The 24,638-nt window shown below is 55.9% G+C and overlaps 2 protein-coding genes across 2 annotated transcripts in view; one reads left to right on the top strand and one right to left on the bottom strand.

The window, feature by feature from the left end:
- Positions 1-24,638, top strand: part of CDH23 (cadherin related 23) — a 408,054-nt gene that overhangs the window by 302,080 nt on the left and 81,336 nt on the right. The window contains exons 24-30 of the mRNA XM_060092078.1: positions 2,339-2,558; positions 4,309-4,461; positions 6,508-6,621; positions 8,408-8,556; positions 17,802-17,862; positions 18,811-18,959; positions 23,167-23,302. Coding sequence (XP_059948061.1) covers positions 2,339-2,558; positions 4,309-4,461; positions 6,508-6,621; positions 8,408-8,556; positions 17,802-17,862; positions 18,811-18,959; positions 23,167-23,302 — 982 coding nt within the window. The remainder of the gene's footprint in view (positions 1-2,338; positions 2,559-4,308; positions 4,462-6,507; positions 6,622-8,407; positions 8,557-17,801; positions 17,863-18,810; positions 18,960-23,166; positions 23,303-24,638) is intronic.
- C1H10orf105 (chromosome 1 C10orf105 homolog) lies at positions 11,787-12,158 on the bottom strand. The gene has a single exon (XM_060092067.1). It carries the CDS (start codon positions 12,156-12,158, stop codon positions 11,787-11,789), a length of 372 nt encoding a protein of 123 aa, XP_059948050.1.

Genomic DNA, 24,638 nt, shown 5'->3' with positions numbered 1-24,638 from the left:
GCTATGTACGCCCAGCCTTGTGACGGACACTTGGCAGGGGCGGGGCAAGGGAGGCCAGCCCGAGACCATCAGACAGGACACAATCCACACCAGACTTGGAGAGCCAGTGCTCTGAGAGATGGAAGTGGAAGGCTTCCTGGAGGAGGAGGGGCTTGAGCTGGGTCTGGAAGGGAAAGCACCACAGGAGATGGTTAAAGGCGGAGGGAGGGAGGGGACAAAAAATAGAATTCTAGGAAGCCAAATCAGTTTCTCAGGGCCTGATTGTGGAGGTCTGGCCCAAGACCCTCAGCACTTCATGCCTATAGGTGGTTCTAGAACATGAAGAAGGTCAGACGAGTGTAGCCTGGGCATCCCGCCTCCATGGGCAGCCCCCTCTCTCCTGTGCTCTCCTGTAAACCCCAAGGCAGTGCCACACAGTGGGTGGATTCCCCCACTTTTCGGGAGACTTATAGAGACTTGCCTAAGTCCCTGTAGCCAAGAGGAGGTAGGGCCTGATCTTGAACCTGGGCCCTCTGCCTCCTGCTTCATCACCGTTCTGGTCAGGGAGGCCCTGAAGGTACAGGTTGAGGGGAGGTGATGCCCTAACAGGGGCTATTTAGAAATACTGGAAAGCCCTCAAAGTTGAGATGGGCTTTGGAGTATGACCAAGATGGGTGTGGGTCCCAACTCCACCACCTGTGTGCTGGGTGACTTGGAGCACACTATTTAACCTCTCTGGGCCTCAGTTTTCTCACCCGTGAAATGGGGATCAGAAGAGTACCTGGCTGGCTGTGCTGTGGGGATTCAATCAGACACCTGCGTAAGCAACCTGGCACTTGGATTGCAGGAGATACACAGTAGCCGATGTGCTCATGATTTGTGTGTCTATCGTGAGGATTTATACCCTAGAGACAGCGGGAGCCCATGGCACAGGGTTAGCCTGATCCCATTTGAAGAAGACAGCGTTATTTGCCAGGATGCCAGAGTGGTTAACCTTGGCCACGCCCTGCAGGCCCACTGTGCTTCAGTTTCTTCATCTGTAAAAGGAGATTAAGGATCCAGGGAGCATTCACTCTCTCCAACAGAACATTCTCCCCAAACCCCCAGCAGGGGGAGCTGTGATCCAGGGAACAGCAGCCAGTCCCTGAGAAGTCCCCCAAATAGGAGGGAGGTTGGTGAGAGAGATGAGCCCCGAGACCTGGTTCTCCAGGGCTCAGAGACAGCAGAGGAGGGAAATGCCCACCAGCACAGCTTCTGAGTTCACAGAGGAACTGGCTCAGAGTCATGAGAAGATGGTGGGAGGAGCTGGGAGCATTTAACTGGGAAACTGTCTTCAGATACAGAAAGAGGGCTCTGACCCAAGCTCAGCGATTCCCCAGGTGCCCTCTACAACCTTAACCAATAACGATTTCTGCTGAATGTGCAGAAGAACTTTCCCCAGGGATTAGAGCTGTGTGCAGACAAATTGGAAGTAGTGAGCCCCCCATCGTGGAAAGCATTCAAGCTGAGTCTGGATACCCTCTTATCCAACTTGTTGGATGTAAATTAGACCAGATGACTTTGACATTGTCTTTCAATCCTGAGAGTCTTAGCTTGATCCAAAGCTCTTATTTTAACTATTATTGTACATTTTTTCTCAAATGTCTTGAATCGTCTTCTGTAAAACTTTCGGCATATCAGGGTCTTGAGTCAGGAGCTCTCATCAGGACTAGAGGTGCAGATGGGAACAGTGTAGGGACTGGAAGGAGTTTGCCTACACCTGGCCTCGAATGGCCTGTTTAAAATAATAATCAAATCCTCAAGTGACTTTTAAAAACAAGTTCTTGATATCATCTTATTTTTGTTGTCTTACAAATCAAAACAAAGCAGGGAAGGGAGTCCTTTTGGTCAAACGTTCTGTGTAGTTGAGCTCCATGTAGTTGAAGGGGTCTAAGCTGTTAACAGCTGCTCCTAGCCAGCAGCACGAGGGCCGGGGGTGAGGGAGACGGCCGAGTTTGGAGGGTCCCGAGCCAGCTGGGGTGAACCTGGGAGGGCTTCCTAACGAGGAGAGCAGGGTTTTGAAAGGGGGACGGCTGTGGACCTGGACTCTTGTTCTGAAAAACCCCTTTCCCACGCCACCCCACTCCCGGCCACACTTGTTACATCTGGATACCTTTCAGCTCTGACGTGCTGCCCCCTTAAAGAGCATCTGGGAGGCTGCGCTGGGGTCAGTGGCCTGGCCTGAGGCTCTGGGTTGTGGTGGGGGCAGGTGTGTCTGCCGGAGCCAGGCGTGGGTCAGCGGGAAGGAGGGAGTACTTCTCAGGGGATGAGCGTCGGTGCTGGTGTCCCCACCCCTCACACGGCCCCTCCTCTCCCTCAGGTAGTGGCCATCGACCTGGACGAGGGCCTGAACGGGCTGGTGTCCTACCGCATGCATGTGGGTATCCCCCGCTTGGACTTCCTCATCAACAGCAGCAGCGGCGTGGTGGTCACCACCACCGAGCTGGACCGCGAGCGCATCGCCGAGTACCAGCTGCGCGTGGTGGCCAGCGATGCGGGCGCACCCACCAAGAGCTCCACCAGCACGCTAACCATCCAAGGTGAGGGCGCAGGGGTGCCTCCTGCTGCACTGAGCATATGGCACGGGCCCTGGGGCAGTGGCAGGCGGCTGGGAGCCCACGCTCACCACTGCTGTCCACTGTCCAGGCGGCACAGGCGGCCTTGCCGATGGGCGCCCTCTTCAGCTGGAGCCATTCGACACGGCAGAGCCCTCTCTGTCTCCACTAAGTCAAAAGTGCCAGCAGGGCCTTCTTCCAACCCGGTCACTGCCTTCAGGGTCCCAGAGCCCAAGGGCAGTGGCCTGGACCCACTGCTAAGGTCTCCCTTTTTGATCCTGGCAGCAGCAGAGAGGGCTTGCTCAGGGGGTGGCGCTCTCGGGGTCACGAGCAGGCAGGGGACATTCAAAACCCTTTGTCATCGTGTTTGGAGGGACAGACTTTCTATTTGGAGATGTAAAGGGACGCCTCCCCTCCCGTGTGTGGGGAATGCCTGGAATCGCGGTGGAAGGGCATCCCCCCCGGAAGAGGGCAGCCGGGATTCCCAGACTCCCTAGGATTCCTCATCTTCCTGGGGCCCTCTCGATAATTCCCACCGTCTCTACCCTCTATCAGGGCGGGGCCAGGCCAAGGAGGGTTACGATTGCTTATCTACTCTGGCTGTTATCTTTAATTCTTAAGACAAAACTGGGATGTGGACATGAGCTGTTGACAGAGGGCCAGGAGTAACCCCAGGGAAGTAAGTTCAGAGCGTAATGGGCAGGATGTGGCCTGTTCTCTAGGACAGGCCTGGTCCCATCCTGGGTCCTGCCAGCCTCTGTGGGATGGGGGTTGGGTGGTGGTTGGCTGGGCACAAACATTCACCCTCCTTAAGCACGACCCAAGATGATGAAGGCTAGAGAGAGCCGAGTGTTCTCTCTCCTGCGGGTCCAAGGCTTGTGGGCTCCTGGTGCCAATTTGAGGACACACGTCTGTGCCGGTGATTGACAGGGCAGGGGTCCAGTCCTCTGAGAGAGGACCCCAGATTTTTTCCCCAAGGCTCCGCAGAAGCCGTGTCATCAAATGAGCCTATCATTTCTCCTCATGGTATCCCAAAGAGGAGCCGAAGTGGCACGGGGCTCATTTCACTGAAGGTCACCCCAAGCCCCATCTGCCAAAGGTATGGGGGCCTGGCATGCAGAGCTGAAAACACAAAGCTATGAGGGAAATTAGACTTTTTTTGGCTGGGGTGTGTGGGGCGCGGAAGGGAGGGTAGCTTTCAAAGCCAGCTACTTTCCCTGGGACAAACTGGGGACAGGCTTCCCCAGACCCCCACCCCACCACTCTCTCACTGTGTGACTTTGGACAAGTCATTCAGTTGCTCTGAGCTTCCTCGTCTATGTAGTGTGTCTAATGATGGCTGCCTTGTGAGGATGGTATGAGGGGCCCGTGTGGTCCTGTAGAGGAAGCACTTAGCATCGCTTGGCACCTGGGGAGAGCTGAGAAATGGTGATCACCGTCATCATAACTGTTGTCATCGTCGTCGTTGTTAGGCATGTATTGGAAAGAGGCTGTGGGGTCTGGACAGCATGAGCAGCCACAAGCCCCCAGGGGAGCGGGAGCTGTGGGAGGGTGTGGATCTCTGGTCAGCTCTGTCCCGGCCCCAGCAGCCATGGGGGCCCTCAGCTCATGACCCGCAGGTGTCGACTCCTAGGAAATGTGCTTCCTATGGGTCTGTGGCATGAGCCACTGCCTTTGGAGCTGGTTGTTTAGAGCAGAAGCCAGGCCTAGCCCTGACCACCGACTCTGCCCACAGTGCTGGATGTGAATGATGAGACACCCACCTTCTTCCCTGCCACGTACAACGTCTCCGTGTCCGAGGACGTGCCGCGGGAATTCCGGGTGGTCTGGATGAATTGCACCGACAACGACGTGGGCCTCAACGCTGAGCTCAGCTACTTCATCACAGGTCCGGCCCTGCCTCCACCCCCTCCCAGATGAGCAGCCAGCCGGCAGAGGGGAAGGGGCCCGAGTCAGCCATCGGGTTTTGCTGCTGCTGGGGCCTCCCTGAGGATTTGCTCTTGACTTCTCCTGAGGACTTTGCACCTGGGTCCCTGTGGTCTGGCTCTCTGGGGGCCTCCTGAACCTGTAGGGGGATGGGGGTGGGGGGTGGACTTCATGAAGTTTGTTCTAGAGGGTGGTGGAGCCAGTGACTCCTGGGGAGGAGCCCTGCCCCCCACTCCACCCCATATCAGGGTGACAAAGCAGTGACTAGAGGAATGTGGCCTTTTCCTTCCTTGGGGACCTTTCACCCATGAGGAGAATTTGCATCTGTTTAGAGGCAGATGGCTTAGACATGCCTGAGTGAAATGGTTTTCGCTTAAAAGTGTCAAGTGGCTACCACTCAGAGACCTGTGGAGAAATACTATGAGGCCATGTCTGGCTCAACAGTAGAAGGGGAGCCATGATCGATTAGTGATGTCTACCACGACAGTAGACTTGGTAGGTGGTGGCAAACATGCCATGTATTAGTCATTCCTGGATTAGAACAGTCTACCAGCATTCTTCAGTCCAGCACACACAGGAGAGGTGCTGGAATGCATGGCAGGGAGCAGGGCAGTTTTTTCACATTCCTCAGCCCTCCCTCGGCCATTTTACTGGCTCAGTCTTCCCTCTGTCCCTGGCCCACCTGCAGCCACATTACATACACACTCATATACACACGTGTGCATGCACACACCAGCCTCCCTGATGCCTCTCCCTTGGAGCAAGGAATCCCAGACTACGGCCCATCCACAGTTGCAGCCAAGGTGAACTCCCAGGCCTCTGCCTCTCATTCCCAGATCCTTTCCCTCCTTCCCCTCCCTAAAGGAGCCCCACACCCTCAGGCCAGCTCCTTACAGGCTGGTCCTCAAGACTGCTCTGGAAAAGGCTGTTATCAAGACCCCCACATGGCACCAGCCATGGTTTGGCCACCAGCGCTACTTGTGTCCTAGTTCCTTCCCTGCCCCTTGGAGTCAGATTGTGTCCCTTGTAGATGGTGCTTCAGGCACTGGGGAACAGATACTGGAGGCTCAGGGAACGGGGGCAAACCATGTGAGGACAAGGGAGCACCTGGTGGCAGCCCCCAGGATGACTTCCCAGTGCCTCAAAGTGGCCAGTTCCTGCTGACCTGAGAGCCCTCCCAGCCCTAGGTTTCTCGGATTTTAATTCTGCACATTCCGCCCGACACCGTGCTGTGTCCTGAGCCAAGCTAGCCCAAGCCCAATGCCGTGGTGCCCTCTGCTGCCCAGAATGCCACACTGCCTCCCAGCTGGCAGGGGAAGGGTCTCCACACTGTTCTAATGGAGTCCTTTCCTGGCTTGTGTCTGCCTCAGGGAGGAGGCCCTCACCCTTCCCACCTGTCCCAGAACTCAGGAAGACTGTCTGAGGCATGTCTCCTGTCCACCTGCTCCTACTCTTTACTCTGTGGAGCCTCCAGGAGTCCCCACTCAGAGGGCCCAAGAACGCTCGGCTGACTCCAAAGTCCTCGGCCACATATAAAAGCCCCAACCCAGGTTAACTGCTCAGACACTTCTACCAGACAGGCAGGTGGCAGAGTGGAGAAGGACTCGGACTCGGGAATGAGACTGCTGAGTTGGGAGTCCTACACCCCGAATAGGTGACTGTACCCCGTAACCTCACTAAAGGACCGTTTTCCTTCTCTGCAAAGTAGTGATAGTGCAAATGAGAGGAAATGCTCCATGAAGTGCCTGGTACACAGTAGGTGCTCAATGAATGTTAGACCCTTATGATTTTCAGGCATTTGACAGTTCACCTAAGCCCACATAGGCCACGCCCTCATCAGAGTCCCCCAGGACCCCCCTCCCTGGCAAAGCCGAGTGGAAAGCACAGCCTTTCACCCCCGGACCACCCCTGGAGTGTCCTGGCTCAGAAGCAGAGCTGGGTGCCACTGCCCTTTCCCTGGCTGGGAGCTCTGTTTCCTGACCAGAGCTTCATTGTCTCTTGCCCACAGGTGGAAACGTGGATGGGAAGTTCAGTGTTGGCTACCGCGACGCCGTCGTGAGAACAGTGGTGAACCTGGACCGGGAGACCACAGCCTCATACACGCTTGTCCTGGAGGCCATCGGTAGGCACCAGCCCACCCACGGAGTTCACATGGGGTGGCCTTCCAGGAGCCAGGCCTTGAGCCAAAGGCTCTGCCCTGATGCCAGTGGAGAAAGGGCAACCAGACCCTCAGTATACTACTGTGCACTTGCGGGCCATGAGGCTCGGCGCGTGGCGCTACATGCTAAGGTGGTGTGTCAGGGGCTGTGTGGGACCCATATGGGAGAGCAGCATGTAGACAGATCACTGCAAAACCAGGAGAACAAAGCAGAAAGGGAAGAAGGGATGGCCCAGGGGTAGCCAGCACAAAGGGTGGTGGAAACATGGGGAGGGGGGTGATCAAAGCAGGCTTCTCGGAGGAAGTCGCCTCTACAAGTGCCTTTGAATTAGTTAGGACTCTTGGTGGCAAATTTTAAAATAAACTGACTTCAACAGTGTAGGCTCACAAAACCAGTCCACGGGGAGATGGAGCTTCAACTATGACTGGCTTTGGGGCTCAGGTGGTGCCACCAGGCCTCAGTCTCTCTGCATTGGCTGGCTCTGCCCGCTGCGTGTTGGCTCCATCCTCTGGCTCACGTGGTGACAAATCCTTGCTGCAGTCCCAGCCTTAATCTGGGTTCAAGTGCAGCAGCAGAATCCCTCCCTAGGGTGACCATCCTTGCCTGGTCATGCAGCACTGGGCACAAGCTCCTTCTCCCAGGGAGGATGATCCAACAGCCGCCCCTGGGTCTGAGCCCTGGGAGGGTCCTGCAAGGAACCGAAGGGGCAGGGATACCTTAGGCTTAGAAATCAAGCAGAGCCGACATCCCTGAATGCAGAGATCCAATCCATCCTGTAGGTGGGTTTGACTCAACTCATGTTTCATAAGAAATGACAATTCATTGTGGATGTTTAAAAATCAGGAGATTTTATTTAAAAGCTCAGATGTTTGATTTCTCTTGAGAAATCAGAAGATCTAGTGTCACTGGGCCCCCTCCTGCCTGTCCAGTGTGGACCAGAGCAGAGGACAGCTGCCCCTTGAGGCAGGCATGCCCAGGTGTGCAGATCTTACCTTCCTGGCCCTGACAGCAGTCGGGTTTGGCATCTCAGGACCTGTATCTGGTTCTTAGGGCTGCTGTAACAAATTACCACGGCCTTGGTGGCTTAAAGAACAAATGTATTCCCTCATGGCTCTGGAGGCCAGAAGTTCAAAATTAATTGTCGACAGGGTTGCATTCCCTCCAAAGGCTCTAGGGGAGAATCCTTCCTTGCCTCTTCCCGTTTCTGGTGGCCCTAAGTGTTCCTTGCACGTGACTGCAGAACTCCAGTCTCTGCCTCCAACTTCACATGGCCTTCTCTGTGTCAAATCCCACCCGCCTTTCCCTCCTAAGGACCCTTGTCATGGGGTTTATGGCCCACCCAGATAATCCAGGATACCGGATACCTCATCTCAAGATCCTTAACTTACTTACATCTTCAAAGACCCTTCTTCCCAATAAGGTTACACGTACAGGTTTCCAGGGATTTGCCATGGGTGTATCTTTTGGGGGCCACCATTCAACCCACCTCATGCCTCAGTTACCTCCTTTGTAAAATGGGGGTGATGATAAGAACACCCGCTTGCCAGGCTTGCTGTGAGGATTGAATGAGTTAGAATAGCGTCTGGAACGTATTAGATACGGTCAGTGTTGTTCCTAATCTAAAGAGAAAAAGAGCCCCCCCCTTGCAAAGGCCAGAGCAGGTGGGGGAACAGGGCATACCTGTGGCTGGTGCCCGGGAACGTGCCCCTCAGGCAGCTGCTAACATCCATCCTCTTTCACCTCCCACAGACAATGGCCCCGTGGGCAAGCGGCGCACGGGCACGGCTACAGTGTTTGTCACCGTCCTGGATGTGAATGACAACCGGCCCATCTTTCTGCAGAGCAGTTATGAAGCCAGCGTCCCCGAGGACATCCCTGAGGGCCACAGCATCGTGCAGGCAGGTGGCAGCCGGGGTACAGGCAGCTCAGCTCAGAGCATACACGCTCAGTGGCCTCGCAGCAGAGCAGGATGGAAATAGGAGAGGGTCCAGCTGCTGCTCCAAAAGTAGCCAGCGCTGTGGCCAAAGTGGGGCCCAGGCTCCCTTCTCCCTCCTGGGGAGAGTAGGCCCCGAGGTTATGTAGCCCAAGATGGGGCCTTGCTCCCCACAAAACAGAAGGAGGGCCTCGGCCCTCCTCTCCTCCCTCCCTCCCCGACAGTCCTCTCCCATCCCCCACTGCACCCAGAAGGGCCTTTCAGAGCAGGGGGAGCTGGAGATGTCACATTTTCCCAGAAAGGAGTGAGGAGAGAGAGCCAGGGCCCAGTGAGGCCCAGAACAGAGCTGCTTTCACAGGGCTTTTGGCTGAAGCTCCCCTCTTGGGAAATAAACCGGCACAAAAAGAAAGGGTTCCTTTGCCCGGGGAGCAGGAACGACAACTTTGGGCCGAGGGAGGAAGGGGGCGACCTGGAAAGGAGGCTGAGTGCCCTCCCCCGCCCTTCCTGGAGGCCTCAGTTGCTGCGTGGGGAGGGAGGCCGGGCATGAATTACCCTCTTTACCAGCTGAGCGCAGGGTTTCCCACTTGGAGGCTGAGCCAAACAGAGCGAATCTGGGCCTGCTCACTGGGCCAGGCTCTGGGGCTTGGGAGGGGCGGAGGAGCAGGAAGCTGGGAGTGTGCCCCCCTCCCTGCATCAGGGCCGGGCGCGGGGCAGGAGGGGAGCCGGGAGCAGGGTGCTGACTTCCAGAGGTGCCGAGAGTCCAGGAAGCCATGGGGGGTTGCTGGACTCTGGGGGCTGTTTCCAGAAAAGGGGTCTGTCCCTCTGAGCCTCAGCTCCTAGGGACTTAGAGACACCCCACACGCACCAAGCTGTGGGGCCCCGCCTCTCCCCTAGCCTGAAACCTAACACCCGCCTCCCCCAGCTCACACAGTTCTCCCAGGACCAACCTGGGGACACAGCTGGGGGTATGGCAGACCTTTGCAAGCCCCTCCTCCTCCCCAGCTTTTCGTCCTTCGGGCCGGGGGTAGCCTTACTCCCCACCCCTGTGGCACCACATACCAGGCAGAGCACGCTGGCCAGTGGGGGTCGGGGGACCAGCTGCAGGCAGAATTCAGCCTGGGATGCCTCAGGGAGAGCTGGCGGGAGGCAAAGCAGGGAGACGTTACTAATCTGGAAGGGAGGGGGACACAGCGCTGCAGGAGGGGGCCTGTGCACTTTCTAAACCCCAAGAATTTGTTTCTACTTGTACAAACTACTCAGACTGAAATCCTAGAGCCTGTGAGTAATATAAGGCAGGCCTGATTCTCCCCATTTCTCAGGGAGAAATCCAGGCACTGGTGATTTCTCCAAGGCCACCCTGGAAGTAAGTTTCTGGCCAAGGCGGGCTCGCTCTTTGATGTCAGACTGACCCAAAAGAAAGGTACACTGGGCCTGTCCAAGAGGGCCTGCTTGGACAGAGAGCTTCTCCGTAGAGGCATCAGAAGGAAGAAGGGGATGCCCCCCAGGACTAGACGGGGCCACCCTTCACTCAGTCAACAGAGGCCCCGTACTTCTAAGCCCAGAGCTGGTGAGGCAGAGTAAGGGCTTGGACATGGTCTCGCTCTCCGGGAGCTCCCAGGCTTGTAGGAAGGCGGAGACACAGGGATGACCCACACTGCCAAGAGGAAGTGATCCCTGCCCTCCCTTGGTTTCAGGTAGGAGGTGGTTTCAGGTGTAGAGCAAAGAGGGCTTCACAGAGGGCGTGCCAAGTAAGCCGTAGCCAGGGGAGGACAGGTATTTCAGTTTACCTGGAGTCTTGGGTCAAGAAGAGGCTAGAAGGATCATTCACAGCCAGCTCCCAATGGGCACCAAACACCAGACGAAGGAGCTCTGGCTTGATCTGGTAGTAGGGAGCCAGTGAAGGTTTTGGAGCCGGGGAGTGACAAAATCGGAGCTCACCCTGTGAGGAGACTTGACTGGCTGTGCTATGGGCTGTAGCAGGGTGGGGTGGAGCAGTCCGTGGTGGGGTACAAGGTGGCCCTGGCCAGATGACTCTCTGGGGCAGAAGCTGGGCAGTTCAGACCCCTCTGCCCACCCTCCAAATTTGGGACCCAACCAAAGTGCTTAACCCCAGCACTGTGATGAGAGGTTGAAGGTTTGGGATTCTGAGAAGCCCACCTTGGTGTGGGATTACTTTGACAAGTAGCCAGTCAATGAAGCAACTGCCAGAAATACAGATAGCACACGTTATGTGGTCCAAGCCTGAGGTCCCACAGCTGTCCTGGAGAGATCTGGACCCTTCCACTCGAAGGAAGGCCGCCTCCTTCCCTGGGTGAGGCATGGAGCCGCTGTGTTGTGTCCTCAGAGCCCAGATAGCAGCACCTCCAGCTGCTGGCACTGCCTCCTCCCACTCTGACGCAGGACCAGTCCTGGCCTGTGCAAGGAGCTTAACTCATTCTCAGCGCCTTCCTCATCCATCTTAGCGGAGGCGCGTGGGGTCGGGGCGGGGTGGGGGGGGCAGGCCAGGATGACAGCCAAGATTGTGATTGGCTGGGTGGTGTTGAGATCCTCCTGCTTGCCCCTCCTCCCAGCAGGTACCCAGCCTCTGATCCACCCAAGGGTGCTGGCTGCTCCCGTGTATCACAGGCAAATGCTGGCAGGCCCAGGAAGTCCGAGGAGAAGAGTCCCTGGGTTCCCCTTTGCCTTGGGCACTGAGTTAGCACAGAGGGCAGGACACTCCCTTGCCCCCAGCAGGGGCTGAGTATTTCACTTGGCTGGAGGGAACCTTTGGCTACTCAGCAACTCGCACTGGAATCTGAGCTGGGTTTTGGCACCTGGAGGGCGGGCAGGTCTTCTGTTGGGAAGCAGGGGTGCTGCTTCCTGGAGACGGTTGGTGCCTGGTGGTCGGAGAGGGGCCCTGGGGGCCCCAGGTTTGTACTGTTCAGAGCCTTGGGCCAAGGGTCCACATGGCTGCAGGTGCTCAGCTTGGTCCAGGAGTCTTCCAGCAGGCAGCAGCTAGAGTGTCTGCAGGAAGGCAGGTATTCTTGCAGGGGCCATCTCTGGGAAAGGCCACGGGCCTGGACACACAGGGAACCAGTGGGGGTGAGCGCGTGGCCCATGTTGTTTGGGCCACTGTCCTCTTGCAGCCTGTGGTGCCAGGTTCCGTCTGAGGCAGGAGGGCCTGCAGGTGGACCCTGGGGTAGGGGGACACTCCTGTCACATCTTTGTAGATTCTATGCGGTCACAGTTGTCGTGGTCCTCTCTGCCCGGCAGGGGGCGCCTTGGGGCAGACCAGCCACGGCGGAAGCTGTGCAGGGAGCGGCGCACCGAGCCCAGGAGCTTCCAGAGCCGGAGCTGGGGCTCACTGGGGCTCCCCGGGTGGTGCGGCATGCACTCGCAGGCCCAGCGGCGCCTCGGATCCAGCGCAGCGGGCTTACAGAGGGTCATGAACAGCAGACAGGTGGCCAGCAGGAGGAAGATGCAGGCCAGGGCAATGAACATGGGGATGGGGTCAACTGCCTCTGAGAGCCTCCCCGGAGTGACAGGAGCTGTGAGGAAGGTGAGGGGGCTGGGGCCCTCTGTGCTCATGGTTCCTGCAACAAGAATGGGACAGAAACAAATCAGCTGGACTCGGGACTGGAGTGGGAGGGGAACTTTGATGGGCTCTGGACACTGCTAAACTAGCTGCAGATAGCATTATGGTCATTTTACAAGTTAGAACAATGAGGCTGGGAGAGGTTACAGGTCTAAGGTCACACACTGGGAAAGTGATGGAGCTGGACCTGAACTCATGGAGGAGGCAGGAGGGTAGTGCCTTCCGGCATGTTAAAGTCAATTTTCATGAATTACAATAGAGTCTTAGACTGAAAACTTGGGATCTAAGACCAACTGCATCACTAACTTGCTCTGTGACCAGGAACGATTCATCAATTATAGGAGGTTGCGGCAGGCAAGGACCCTAGCAGTTGTCTAACGCCAAGACTGCAAACTGGGGACGCACCAGTGTGTTTTGTTGGCTTCTTGCAGTGTTTTTATAAATTTAAATTAATTGTGAATATTTTTTAAAAACAAAAGAAAACCAAGATATTTCACATAAATATCTGAACATCTGGCGTCTCTTGAAATTTCAGAATTTCAACACTGGCAACATGGGACCAGTTGCTGCCTGGCACCCAGTGGCCACGGCTGAGCTGTAGCTGCCCCTTTTAGACAGGGCGCTGGCCCCCAGCTCACTTCACTCCCTGCCCTCAGGCCCCCTGCACACCTATGTCACCTGCCTGGCCCCAGGGGAATTCCTATTGGTGCTTCCTGAGGAAGACCAACCTGCTCCCTTGACAAGTGAGGAAACTGAGGCCCAAATAAGGGACTGCCAAGGTCACACTGTGAGCCAGTGGGCAAGCAAGGCCAGAACCAGATTTCCTGACTCCTGGCCCAGTGGCCTTGCCACCCCGTTGGCTCCCAATTCTCTCCCAGGACTCCCTGAGCTGCTCTGAGAACAGGTGGGGAAGAACCCAGAGAGAGCAACTGAGGTGACAAGATGGGGCTCGAAACCCTGACATCGTCACCTGTTATCACTTAGGATCATCCCACTAGAGGGAGGACAGCAGGTGGTCCTTGTCGCTGGAAAATCAAACTGAGCTTTTGGTTGCAAATTAAAATGCTTACAGAGTGCAGATGGTAGATAACGTGTGACCAGCGGGACAGGTGGGCAGGCCTACCTGGAGAGCAGAGGCAGAGGGGCCTCGGCCAGGCTGATGGAATGCCGGAAGGCAAGCCACTGTGGTCCCCTTCCAGGTTCCCAAGAGAAGCCAGAAATCTGGATTTTTTAGGCAAACGTTCCTGATGTTTAAATATTGGCAACTAATTCATATCTGGTTGAGGGCGGGGGGAAGACACTGCAAAGGACAAACAAACTTGATTTTTTTAAAAAATCGAAATGAATTTTCAAATATTTAAAATACTGCAACAGGCCAAGCAAAATATGTAAGGAGGCTACATCCAGCTTCCAGGCCAGCATTTGTGATCTTTGATTTCTACAAACACAGTACAGGAAATCCAAAGGGGGGGTCTAATAAGAAATAATCATTTCTTTCTCTTTGACCTTGGAGACTTTCATGAGCCTGATGGGTAACAGATTTCCCTCCTTTTCCCAACTTGCAGCTTATTCTAACTCAGTCAAGGTCTAGCACCAACACTAGGCAGGAGGAAGGGCTTTAGGTCGTGCCGAGGCTCTGCATGTGGGCTGCAGAGTCCAAGTCAGCAGGCAGAGGGACGTGGAGAGGGGCGGCCCAGCCCCACGCTCCCCAGGCACTCACCGGCAGCCTCAGGACCTAACTCCTGGCTGCCTGTACACAGCCTCCTCCCTCCTGCAGCCTCCCCTGTGCCCAGCGACTGAGGGCATCCAGTGCACCCCACCCCCCTCCCACCCAGCTCCCACCACACTCCTTCCAGCATTTCCAGATAGGACATCACCCCTCCCAGCTCCCAGATGGAAACTCTGATGCCCATCTAGCTGCCCAGGGCCTCCGCCTCTCAGGCATCAGGCCTAGAGAGTGCTCTGGCCAGGCCATACGTGGGTTGGCCCTTCCTTGAATCTGAGCAGGGAGGAAGGATGGAGTGTGCCCACCACCATGTCCCATGGGGAGAAAACTGCCCGTCCGTCTATCCTACCCAGGGCAGTGCTGGGCTGGGAGTAAGAAAAGGGCAGTCGGAAGTGGGAGAAGTCTCAATCCTTCTGGTCCTAATGTTATTTCAAGGCCTTCCCATGGATCTGGAGACCCTATCAGGCCAGGAAAGCAGGTCCAGGCTTCAGTCCTTGGGGCAGCGCTTTACAAAAAGATAATTGAGGCTATAATTAGCAGTTGAGTATTTTCCTTCAAAGCAAGAGGTTCCAAAGTGCTTGAAAACATCAAGCCATCCCCCTAGGACGCACAGCAAAGCCAGCTGCAAGCCCCCTTGATACCCTCTCTGAGCAGCCAGCAGAGGCCCGTGGTTCTGGGGAAAGGAGACCTCCATCAGACCAAGGCTAGGAATGATCTTGAGAGCAGCTGAAGCTTCTCCCTGCCTGCTGGAGTCCAAGGCATGCCGGCAGGCCTTGCTCTGGACATATCTCTGCAAGCTTAGTCTAGAACCTTCTTTCTTCATTCAGAGCTCCATAGAGCAGGGCACGCTGTGAGCAGAGGGGACTGACCTCAGCACGACTTTCTGTATAGCCTCAGACTAACCACTGCTCCTACCTGGGCCTTTCCACTTTCCAGTGGAAAGTGGAGGGAGGCCCCAGGTCTGAGCACGCCCTCACATTCTCCCTAGAGTACCCCAAGAAGGGTGCAGCCCCACTTTCCTGCAGTCCCCCAGCACTGACCTCAGAGGCAGCCCTCAGCAGTCCCCAGCCGGGTGAAGAGGTCTTCTCAGCTGTCCAAGGGAGGCCCCAGGAGCACCGGGCACCACTGTGACCCAACCTGCCCCAGGCTCTGCCTTGCCCTGTGCCCCTCAGCCAGCCAGGCAGAGTGGCCTTCGCCCCTCACTCTCCAGTTAGACCTGGCTTTGTCTGGAAGAGCCTGGGCCCTGCCTTGGGGGAGGGGACAGCCAGGAGGGTAGGGATGGCAACTGGGCTGGGAGCGTTGCAGAGGAGTTGGGAGCTCCCGAGCCTTCCCAGGGCCTCACTCCAGCCTGTCTCCTTGGAGCCCTCTGGAGGGGCGGAGGCACTGGGGAGATGCAGGGGGAAGGTTTCCCTGCCTCTGCACCCACAGCTCTCACCTTCGTTTGAATAGTATGGTCAGGGGCAGCCAGCGGGTTGCTATTCAGTGCCTGCCAGCCTTCAGGTTACCAGGGAGAGGGGCTACAAGCCACACAGTGGGAGGGGAACAGGCAGAGAGATGGGCCCTGGCAATCCCCAGGCCCCCCTCCCCTCAGCTTCCCAGCAAAGCACCCTCCCTTTGAGGGTGTCTGGCTGCAGAAGTGAGGGAGAGAGGCATTTTCAAAGGTCAGAGAGATAACAGGGCAAAAAGCAGCGGATTGAGAGACAGCCAGGGCTGTGCTGCTTGTAGTTTGGGTGGAGACCCTCCAGGCGGTGGCTCGCTCACACACACACACACACACACACACACACACACACACCTCCCCCCTCCCCTCCCCCTCCCCCTCCCCCCGCCTCCTTTCTTCCTGGAAGCCAGCACTTCCCTGGCAACCAGCTGCCTGCTTAGGAGCCTAAGTCTTCAGCAGCTTTCCCATCAAGGATCCCCAAGCTCCCAGAAGTATAACACGGATGGGGGGAGTTGTGGCTCTGCCCAAGACCTGAGCCTGGGGCCCACCTGCTTGTTTTGGAGCCTCGGTTTTTGGCATTTAGCTCTTCCCTCCTGCCCTTAGCCCTTGACAACAAAAGAAGTATCCTCTGCATAGCCCCAAATGGATAGGATTGTCAAAGTCCATTAGACGACTGAGGGGTCCTCTCGTCCATCCCCCTGTCTCTCAGATAATGAAACTGAGATCTGAAGAGGTGTGGCCTGGCCAGGGTCACCCAGCAAGTTAGTGGTAGGATTTGGTGCTTTCCCTGAAAGGAGTGGGCAGGCATGGGCCCCAGACATCTGGCGCTATGAGCTGCATCAGCCTGAGGATGTTCGCAGTGCCCAGAGCTCCCACTGGGATTCCTGCATCTTACACCTCGCCCTTCAATGAACCTCATTTTCCTTCACCTTCTCTTCCCAAGCTAACTGCACACCCCATCTGTGGCCTCCATTTTTCTTAGATGGTAGGAGGCAACACTCCCAGGGTGGTGCAGGCTGCCAGTGGAAGTCCCACCACGGATGGAAGACACCCAAGGGCATCCACTGGACAGCTTGGCCCTCTCCCCTGTCCTGAGCCCTTCCAGATCGGACTGTTGAAGTGCCCCACTACATCCCTCCACCTATTAGCTCTTAAGACTTCTCATGGGAGAGAAGAACTCCACAGCAAGGGGCAACCCAGCCATACCACCTCCAGTATAAATCAAGAGGGCCTCCCAGGAAAAGGTGGCCTATCTCATAATGTCCAACCTTCGTCTATCTCTGCACCAGGCATCAGACCAGATGCTTTGCAGAGATTATTTCTAATCTTCCCATCAACCCCGCAAGGTTGGTTATCATTGTACCTACTGAGGCTCGGCGGGGTTACATATCCATGGCCACATAGCCAGTAAGTGACAAAGCCAGGATTCATGCTTGGGTCTTCCTGACCCAGACCCTCTCTGTTCCTTTCACACCAACAGACTTCCCCTCCTCCCCACCATCAACACACCTTTCAAAATCCTTAGACGCACAGCACAGGGTTGAAGTGATTGGCGGAGACAAGAGGGCAGATCCAGAAGAAGAGGGAGGGTCCCAGGCATTACAAAGCAAGCCACACGAACTGTGGCCCCATGGGAGCCTGCCCAGCCAGGCAGGCTCGGGCCTCTCTCTGTATCACTTTGCAGGGGAGTTCGCTACTCCTTTCCGATATGTGGCGGGTAAAGGAGGTGTTCAGCTCGCAGTTTGACAGGACACACCTCAGGGCCAGCTGTGACTGCCAGTAGCCTCAAGGCCAGACTCCTTGTCAAAAGGGCTTAGCATCGGGCATTCTCAGAGTGAGAACAGCATCCCCCAAGTCCCCCTGGAGATAGTCCCTAAGCCTGAGGTACAGCCAAGCAAGCTGGGTGGGCTGGAATACACTGGAATGATCCTGGTGTGAATGGATATGGAACCTTTGGGAGGTGGGATCTCTGTGTGGCTGTGTGTGGCTGTTATAGTATACAGTGCCTGGCTGGGAGCCAGTGTGACTAGAATAGCTTCAGACCAAGGAAGTGTGGGCAAGGAACAGTCATGCAATCCACCTACCCCAGGTGAGGCTCCTGGAATCTCAAAAGGCTGAAGGAGGGAACTGTGGAGGGCTGAGCTAGTCAAGCCTGGATCCAGAGAGCTGCAGCGCTGTCACCCACCTTCTCCTCCGTGCTCCCCGAGAACCTGGAGGAGGGTCAGGGAACAGAGCTGGCAGGTGCCTCGCCATGGACAGGGCAGCATGGGGCCATCAACAGACAGGTTTCCTAGTGGGGGATGAGAAAGTTGTGTCTCTCTCCTCTCCCACACCCCAGCCTCGTGGGAAACCATGGGCTTAGGCAGGACGGGCTGGGAGTGGTGTGAGGGAAGGGGAGGGACTCCAGAAACACCTTCTCTGCCTGTGGGTGGAATTCAAGGCGTAACCGCGTGTCTCATTCTCCCTCAGCTAAAAGCCACGGATGCGGACGAGGGCGAGTTTGGACGCGTGTGGTACCGCATCCTTCACGGTGAGTGGGCTGCCCTAGGATGGCGGGGAGGGGGGCAGGCCCTCCTGCCCTGGGGGTAGCAGAGCTTCTCTAGGCTGCCAAGGGTTTGGGAAGTGCAGCCAGAGAGGCCTCAAGCGCTATACACACAGGGCGGGCAGATCAGAGGGAGGAACCAGGGATGTTCTCTAGTCATTTGCACCAAGTTGTTTGTATTTTAAGTGAGGATGCATTCAATTGCTATGCTCCCCATGTCCCATGTCCCCCTGACAGAGGGGGCCTTGGGGAATAAGGCAGCCCCTGGCAGTGAGCTCCCAAGAGATTGAGCCTCATTGGCCCAACATGTATCATGTGCCCATCCCTGAACCAATCACTATGGCCTTGGACACTAGGACAGCCCCCCAGTGAGCTCCCCAGAATGAGTCTCACTAGACCAATGGAATCACGGGACCATGCCTGAACCAATCACTGTGGCCAGAGACTAAAATGTGCTGATCTGCTCACTTCTGGAATCGGGTGAAATCACCCCTATGCAAAGCACACGGACTGAGAGTGGAGGTGGGTGGATCCCAAAGGAATATCACCATCCACAAGATGAGGAAATGGGAGCGTCCCCACTAAACCCCCAACAGAGAATTTGATTTGAGTTCCTTTCTTTGTAATGCCCCAGAGTCCTCTGAAATATTGAATCTACTGACACCGCTGGGTATGGGGGTCTCAGGGGACCTGCACGCCTACCATAGGGGTCACAGAGTGAGCTTCTGCCCTCTCCCTCAAATCCTGCTAGGCCAGGGCAGCATCAGGCAGAGACTTCTTTGCCACTTCAGGCTTCAGCCAAGCTCCTAAGACCTTGGGGCAGGGTCTGCATTCTGTGGGTCTGGGCTCCCCAGCTTCCCTCCCACCACCACCACAATCCCACAAGCATCGTACTCCAGGGCAGAGCCCATGCCTATCATCTATCCCTCCACGCAGGTAACCATGGCAACAACTTCCGGATCCATGTCAGCAATGGGCTCCTAATGCGAGGGCCCCGGCCCCTAGACCGGGAGCGGAACTCATCCCACGTTCTTATAGTGGAGGCCTACAACAATGACCTGGGCCCGATGCGGAGCTCCGTCAGGGTGAGGCCGGGGGCGCTCGGGCTGGGCGTGTGGGTGGGGGGGGATGCGCACTGGGACAGCTCTCGGTGAAGCCCTGCTTCCTGTTCAGCGCTGACCTCAGGGCTGGGCCAAGGCCTCAGGTGGGCCAGAGTTGGCCACCAGTTGGGACCCGGTGGGGGCAGGGCCACCTCTAGCTTAGGTGCCAAATGACACCTGGAGCTCAGGTACGGTGGGGGAGCCTGGGATCTTGGACGTGTCGTTTTGCTCTAAGCCTCAGTTTCTCCAGATGTAGAAAGGGATCAGTGATACTGATGTCTATCCTAAAGGATGAGGTGTCCTGACTATACTAACCCTCTGCATCCACACGACTCTTTAGGGTGGGCCAAGGAAATCTCACATACGTGATCTTGGAGCTGTAGATGTTGCCAGCTTCATTTTACAAATGAGGAGCCTGAGGCACAGAAAAGTCACTCGTGATAGAACCAGGACTTGAGCCCAGGTCGTTGAGTCCAAGTTCGGTATTCTTTCCATTGGAAGTGTCCCCCAGATATTCCAGTCAGCACTCCCAACTGCCCCATCAGATATATTCTTTTCTGCCCACCCTCACTCACCTCGGGCCTCTCCCCTATGGAGCTAAAATCAAATCGACCTTAATCTTCCTGAATGGTCAAAAATATGCACCCAGATATTCCGCTGGCTGGGCTGGTTGATGTACTCTCCTGCCCTGTAACAAGGGGATGACTGAGATGAATGAGATAACCTTCAAGTCACCCCCATCCTGCCCCCACTGCACACTCAGCAGCTCACAGCCCCTTCCCCTTAACCAGATGGAAAGTGAGTCAGACCCTAGAGGTGAAGAGTAGGAGGAAGATGGGAAAAGATGGGGTGGGGAGCAAGCAGGGACTTTTACCCAGAACTGAGTGGGGCTGAATCAGCTCCTCTTATCACCCCATCTCCGCCCCGCTGTTTCCCTCTGGCTGGAAACAGTGAACAGAAGCCTGCCTCGGGTCACCATCACGAAGGAGGTGCTGGGGAGCGAGTGACTCAGCCTTGGCCCATCTTCTGATGTTGCCCCCGCAGCTCTGCCCCAGGAGGAGATGGGAAGGGAAACTTGGGTCCTTTTAGGCTGCCCCTCTAAGTGAGATCTTCCCAGATGGAGATGGCTGAGGGGGTCAGATCCCTCAGGTATTTATACCTTGGGACTGCTTGATTCCAGGGCCCTGGTGACTTAGGGTGAGGCAGTTACCCGAATGTGCACCAGGGCAGCCCCACACAGCCACGCTCACCTGCATGACTGCGAGATATCAAATCAGCATGTGAATTACTTATTGAACTCATTTAAGCCTCATAAAAACCCCATGAGGTAGGCACTGTTATTATACCCATTTTATAGATGAGGAGACTGAGGCAAGGAGGGCTTGGCCAATGTGTTTAGGGTCCCATGGCAGTAAGGGTAGACAGAGCCAGGCTTCACACCCAGGCAGTCAGCTCAGGGCTGTTCTCTTAACCACGGTACTGTGCTGCCTCACGGAAGGTTCCAGAACACAGAGACCACTGCTGCCTTATCCCCAAAGAGTCATTTTTAAGGTGGGAATTTGGTTGCTGGCCCTAGGGCCAGAACTTGATGGCCCTTACAGTACCCAGCTCCCACACCCCTGAGCCTTGGGAAAGCTGGGGACCTTCCTGAAGACAGTATAGGAACTCCCTGGACTCATTTTCCCAACAGCAGCAGACCTGGCTTGTAGGGACAATCCATATTCTCCTGTTCCTGCTTCAGAGACCAGGACAGCACAGATGAGGGGCCAGGGAGTGTGAAGTGAAACGGTCCTCGTAGAGACTAGGGCCTCACGTGCGCACTGCGCATGTGCACACGCACACACATCTCCTGCCTCGTCCCCTTTGGATGGCACAGCATTGGACAGAGAGTGGGGCTGGGAACCCAGGGAACCCGGTAGCTCAGTCGCTGAGCCTTCCTGCTCAGCAAGAACTTGGCAGACCTGGCTGTTTCCTGTACATCTGTGTCTCTCAGGTTTGCAAACCACATACCATTTTACCTCCTGTCTCTGCTGCTAAAAACAAGGCTGAAACCGGTTAGAGGACAGTGGCATGCAGCCAGTCTCATGGAGGACCACACCCAGGCTCCATGCCACCTCCCTCTGTTTATTGCACTGTCAGACTAGCCCTGTGTTTTCCCCACGACCCTTGGAGTCAAGGCCATTTGGACAAGCAGACTTGGGAAGGGGAAGGTTCACAGTTTGAAAAGATGGATGGGCAGCTTCTGTTTACAGCAGGAGAGTTCCTGAAATTCATCCATGTAAATCCCCCCCACACCCACCCACCCCACCCAGGATCTCCCCAGCCAAGTTCTTGGTGAAGCCAGACTTAGAAGGTTCTGGCTTGTGAGCAGCTGTGCTCTGAAGTAGGCACGCTAGTTTGCATAGTGGGTTCTGGGTGTCTGGACATGAAAATTTGATGACATAGCAGGGCTACATGGGCCCCAAGAGCAGGGAAATAGAGAAACCTTAACCCCCATAAACTTCTCCCCACTGGCTCTGCCACCCCACTCACCTCACAGTTCTCCACTGGTCAGGGCACCATTTCCACGTATACCAACAGAAGCCCCTTCCCTTCTGTCCAGCTAATTCCCAGCTAACCCTGGAAGAGAAGCTGGGGCTGATCTGAGAGGCAGTGATCAGATCAGAAACCAAATATGTGTGCTCTCAGATGGGGCCTTGCGCCGCCATTGGTGCTGGTGACCACACATGTGAAATCCATGCCACATGTCATTGCCCCTACCTCATTGGCTCCCCACCCGCTCTGCTGACCAGTTCCTGCTGGCCCTGGCTCTTTTAGACTGGAAGTAGTGTATCCCTCCTGTTTTGGGGCCAGCTCATCCCCAGGATATAGCAAAGAGTGGTGAGGTTGCTAGACCTGGAACCAGGAGAAGCCCCACTCTCCTTCCAGCTCTCGGTGACCGTGAGGCCTTGGGCAAGTCCCTCCCCATCTTTGGGCCTCTGTTCCCTCATCTGGGAAAAGAGGCAGGAGCCCTGGGCCTCCTTGAGTGCCACCACTCTCTGGTCTCTGCCTATAACTCCCCTCCCCACCACACTGATCCTGCTAGACATAGCCCTGGTCCTGCCCATACCTGGACCAGACCCTCCCGTGCTCCTGTGTGTGGCGGGGGGGATGGAGGTGCACAAAAAGAAGGGTGGGGTGCTGATCTCTAGCTATAACAACTCTCTCCATAAACATCTTTTGAACTGTTTTTTTGTTGTTGTTATGTAAGACATAGGTTCATTAAAGGGAAATTAGAAAATGTAAATAAGCAGTGATGAAAATTATGCATAATTCCACAATTCAGACATAGCCACTGTCTTGGGCAGGGTCTGCAGAAGCAAATCCTGAGACAAGGATTGGTGTGAAAGTGATGAGTGGGAAGTATAGGAAGTGTTCCCAGGAAAAGCTGGAAGGGGCTTGGGACCAGGAAGAAAAGGCAGCCAGCAAAGTGGAACACAGGAAACTGTGACTCAGTCCCACAGGGAGCTCTGGAGAGAGTCATCTCAGCTGCCCCGTCAGTCAGTGGCTAAGGGCTGCCTTAGCCAGTGTGGGACGTAATTCCCAGGCACCTCCGGCTCTCTGGGTGTCTCTGGCTCCGGCAGCAGCGGGGGCTGGGGTTAGTCCCCAACAAAGAACCACAGTTCTGGCCGCTGGCAGTGAGAGCACCAGAGAAAGCACAGGAGAATCTAGAGTAGTCTGAGCACCAACATCCTCTGCTACCACCATACTGAACGTTTTCATTCCTGTTCTCCCAGATGTATCTTGATAGTTGAATGGGGTCCCTTTAAACTTTTCAGGCACTTTTGCAAGGCCCTGGCTCATTTTGTCTTCATAACCATCCTAGGAGTGGCACAGGGCGTGAACTGTTAAATTGATGTTACCGTTTCATAGCTGAGAAATTGGACGGCCCAAGTTTCACTAATTAGCCACAGGTTCCCACAGGAGCCAAGAGCAAGACAAAGTTTGTTCTCTAACATGATATTTAAGCACCTGCCATGCTCCAGGTACTGTGCAGGGTGGGGGAACACGGTGACCAACCAGACAGCCCTAGGCCCTCCGTAGGGAGCTCACAGCTGGCCCAGGAGAGCAGTGACCAGACACACAGGCTCGGGTGGGCGCAGCCCTGGGCTTGCCCAGCCCCCCCCACCCAACCCTGACCCGGCTCCTGCAGGTGATAGTGTACGTGGAGGATGTCAACGACGAGGCCCCAGTGTTCACGCAGCAGCAGTACAGCCGCCTGGGGCTTCGCGAGACGACGGGCATCGGCACGTCGGTCATCGTCGTCCGAGCCACAGACCGAGACACTGGTGAGGCTGGCAGGAGGAAGCCGGGGAGTCCATTCCCCAGAGTGACCCGCCCCGGCTCATGCCTCCTTCTCTCGCGGGGCCTGTCATCCTTGGGATGCCTCGGGCTCCCCCATTGAGTGGCTCCCAGTGGGGGAGGGGCTCGTGGGACAGTTTTGGTGGCATCCCCACCAGATTCCCAGTCCCAGGAGGATGGGAGTCAAGGGGAGTTGCAGAGAGAGGAGAGGTCACAAGCTTGGGAAGTCCGGATTTGGCATCCCAGAACCTGGCAGCTCCTGGCTAACCTTTGGCTAAGGGCTAGGCAGGGCTGGGAGGGATAAAGGACTTGTCCAAAAGCTGGTTGAAGCCTGCTCCTCCAGCCAGCACAGCCCAGGGCCTGGCACACACACATTTCACAAGAGGCAGCGTCCTGTTCTACAGGGCTGTGGCCATCCCTGAAGGCAGCCCGGACCTCGCCAAAGACCCCGAGCCCTAGAGGTGGCTACCGTTAGCAGCACAAAAGGAAGGAGAAAGATGGCCAGGTCACTGTGGCCTTCTTCACAGGGCCTGGCTGTCTGAGCCTGTGCCCCAGGCCAGGGATACAGCCAGAGAAAACCTCCTTCCTGTGCTTCTAATTTCCCAGCTCCTGCCCTTCTTTCATGTCAGCTGCTCTGGTGGCTCCCAACCCAGCCCCTGTCAGCATCCCCAGCTCACCAGGAGCATGGGATGGAGTAGAGGGAGACATAGGCCTGAAAACTCCCGAGTGATTGTTCTTCCTTAATAAGTGGCACCTTTATACATCTCAGATCACATACATTGCTGGGGGCTAATGGTTCAAGGCATTTTCTGGGTCACTAGTGAAAGCTATGGATCCCTTCCCAGAAAGAATGCATGCCCAGAGTTTTGTAAATAATTTCAAGGAAGTCTGGGATTTCCTGAGTGATTTTATAATCATTCTCTTTGAAGTATGTGGACTTCAGCTAAGGAATCCCAACTCTAGCTCCCGGTTGAAGCATGTATTCCAAGGCACAGGAATTGGGGGTGGAGGGAGTGGGGAGAACAGAGAAAGGTGACCCTGGCACTGGAACCCTTTGGCTATATAGGGACCAAATGAAGGCTTAGCCACTTCTGAGGATGCTGCCCTGGTCTAACGCTTTCTAAATCAAAGCCTCCACTACAAGGGATCCCTAATTTCCCCACCCTCTCCTTGTCCAGATACCCAAGGGAGGTGCTTGAGCTTGAATTTTACGGCTCCAGGAGCAGAATCAACCTGCTCTGGCATATCTCTCATCTCAAGGCCAGGCCCCAGAAGGTGTCAACCGTGTGCGCTGGGCCTTGCCGTCCTTGACCTTGACCCCGT

Source organism: Mesoplodon densirostris, chromosome 1, assembly GCF_025265405.1.
Source record: "Mesoplodon densirostris isolate mMesDen1 chromosome 1, mMesDen1 primary haplotype, whole genome shotgun sequence".
Classification (NCBI taxonomy): domain Eukaryota; kingdom Metazoa; phylum Chordata; class Mammalia; order Artiodactyla; family Ziphiidae; genus Mesoplodon; species Mesoplodon densirostris.
The sequence above is the reverse complement of the archived record's forward strand: the minus strand, read 5'-3'. Positions and strand labels throughout refer to the sequence as shown.

What these genes read in the sequence shown, in the direction of transcription:
- C1H10orf105 (XM_060092067.1), bottom strand. Translation starts at nt 12,158, where the DNA reads ATGAGCACAGAGGGCCCCAGCCCCCTCACCTTCCTCACAGCTCCTGTC.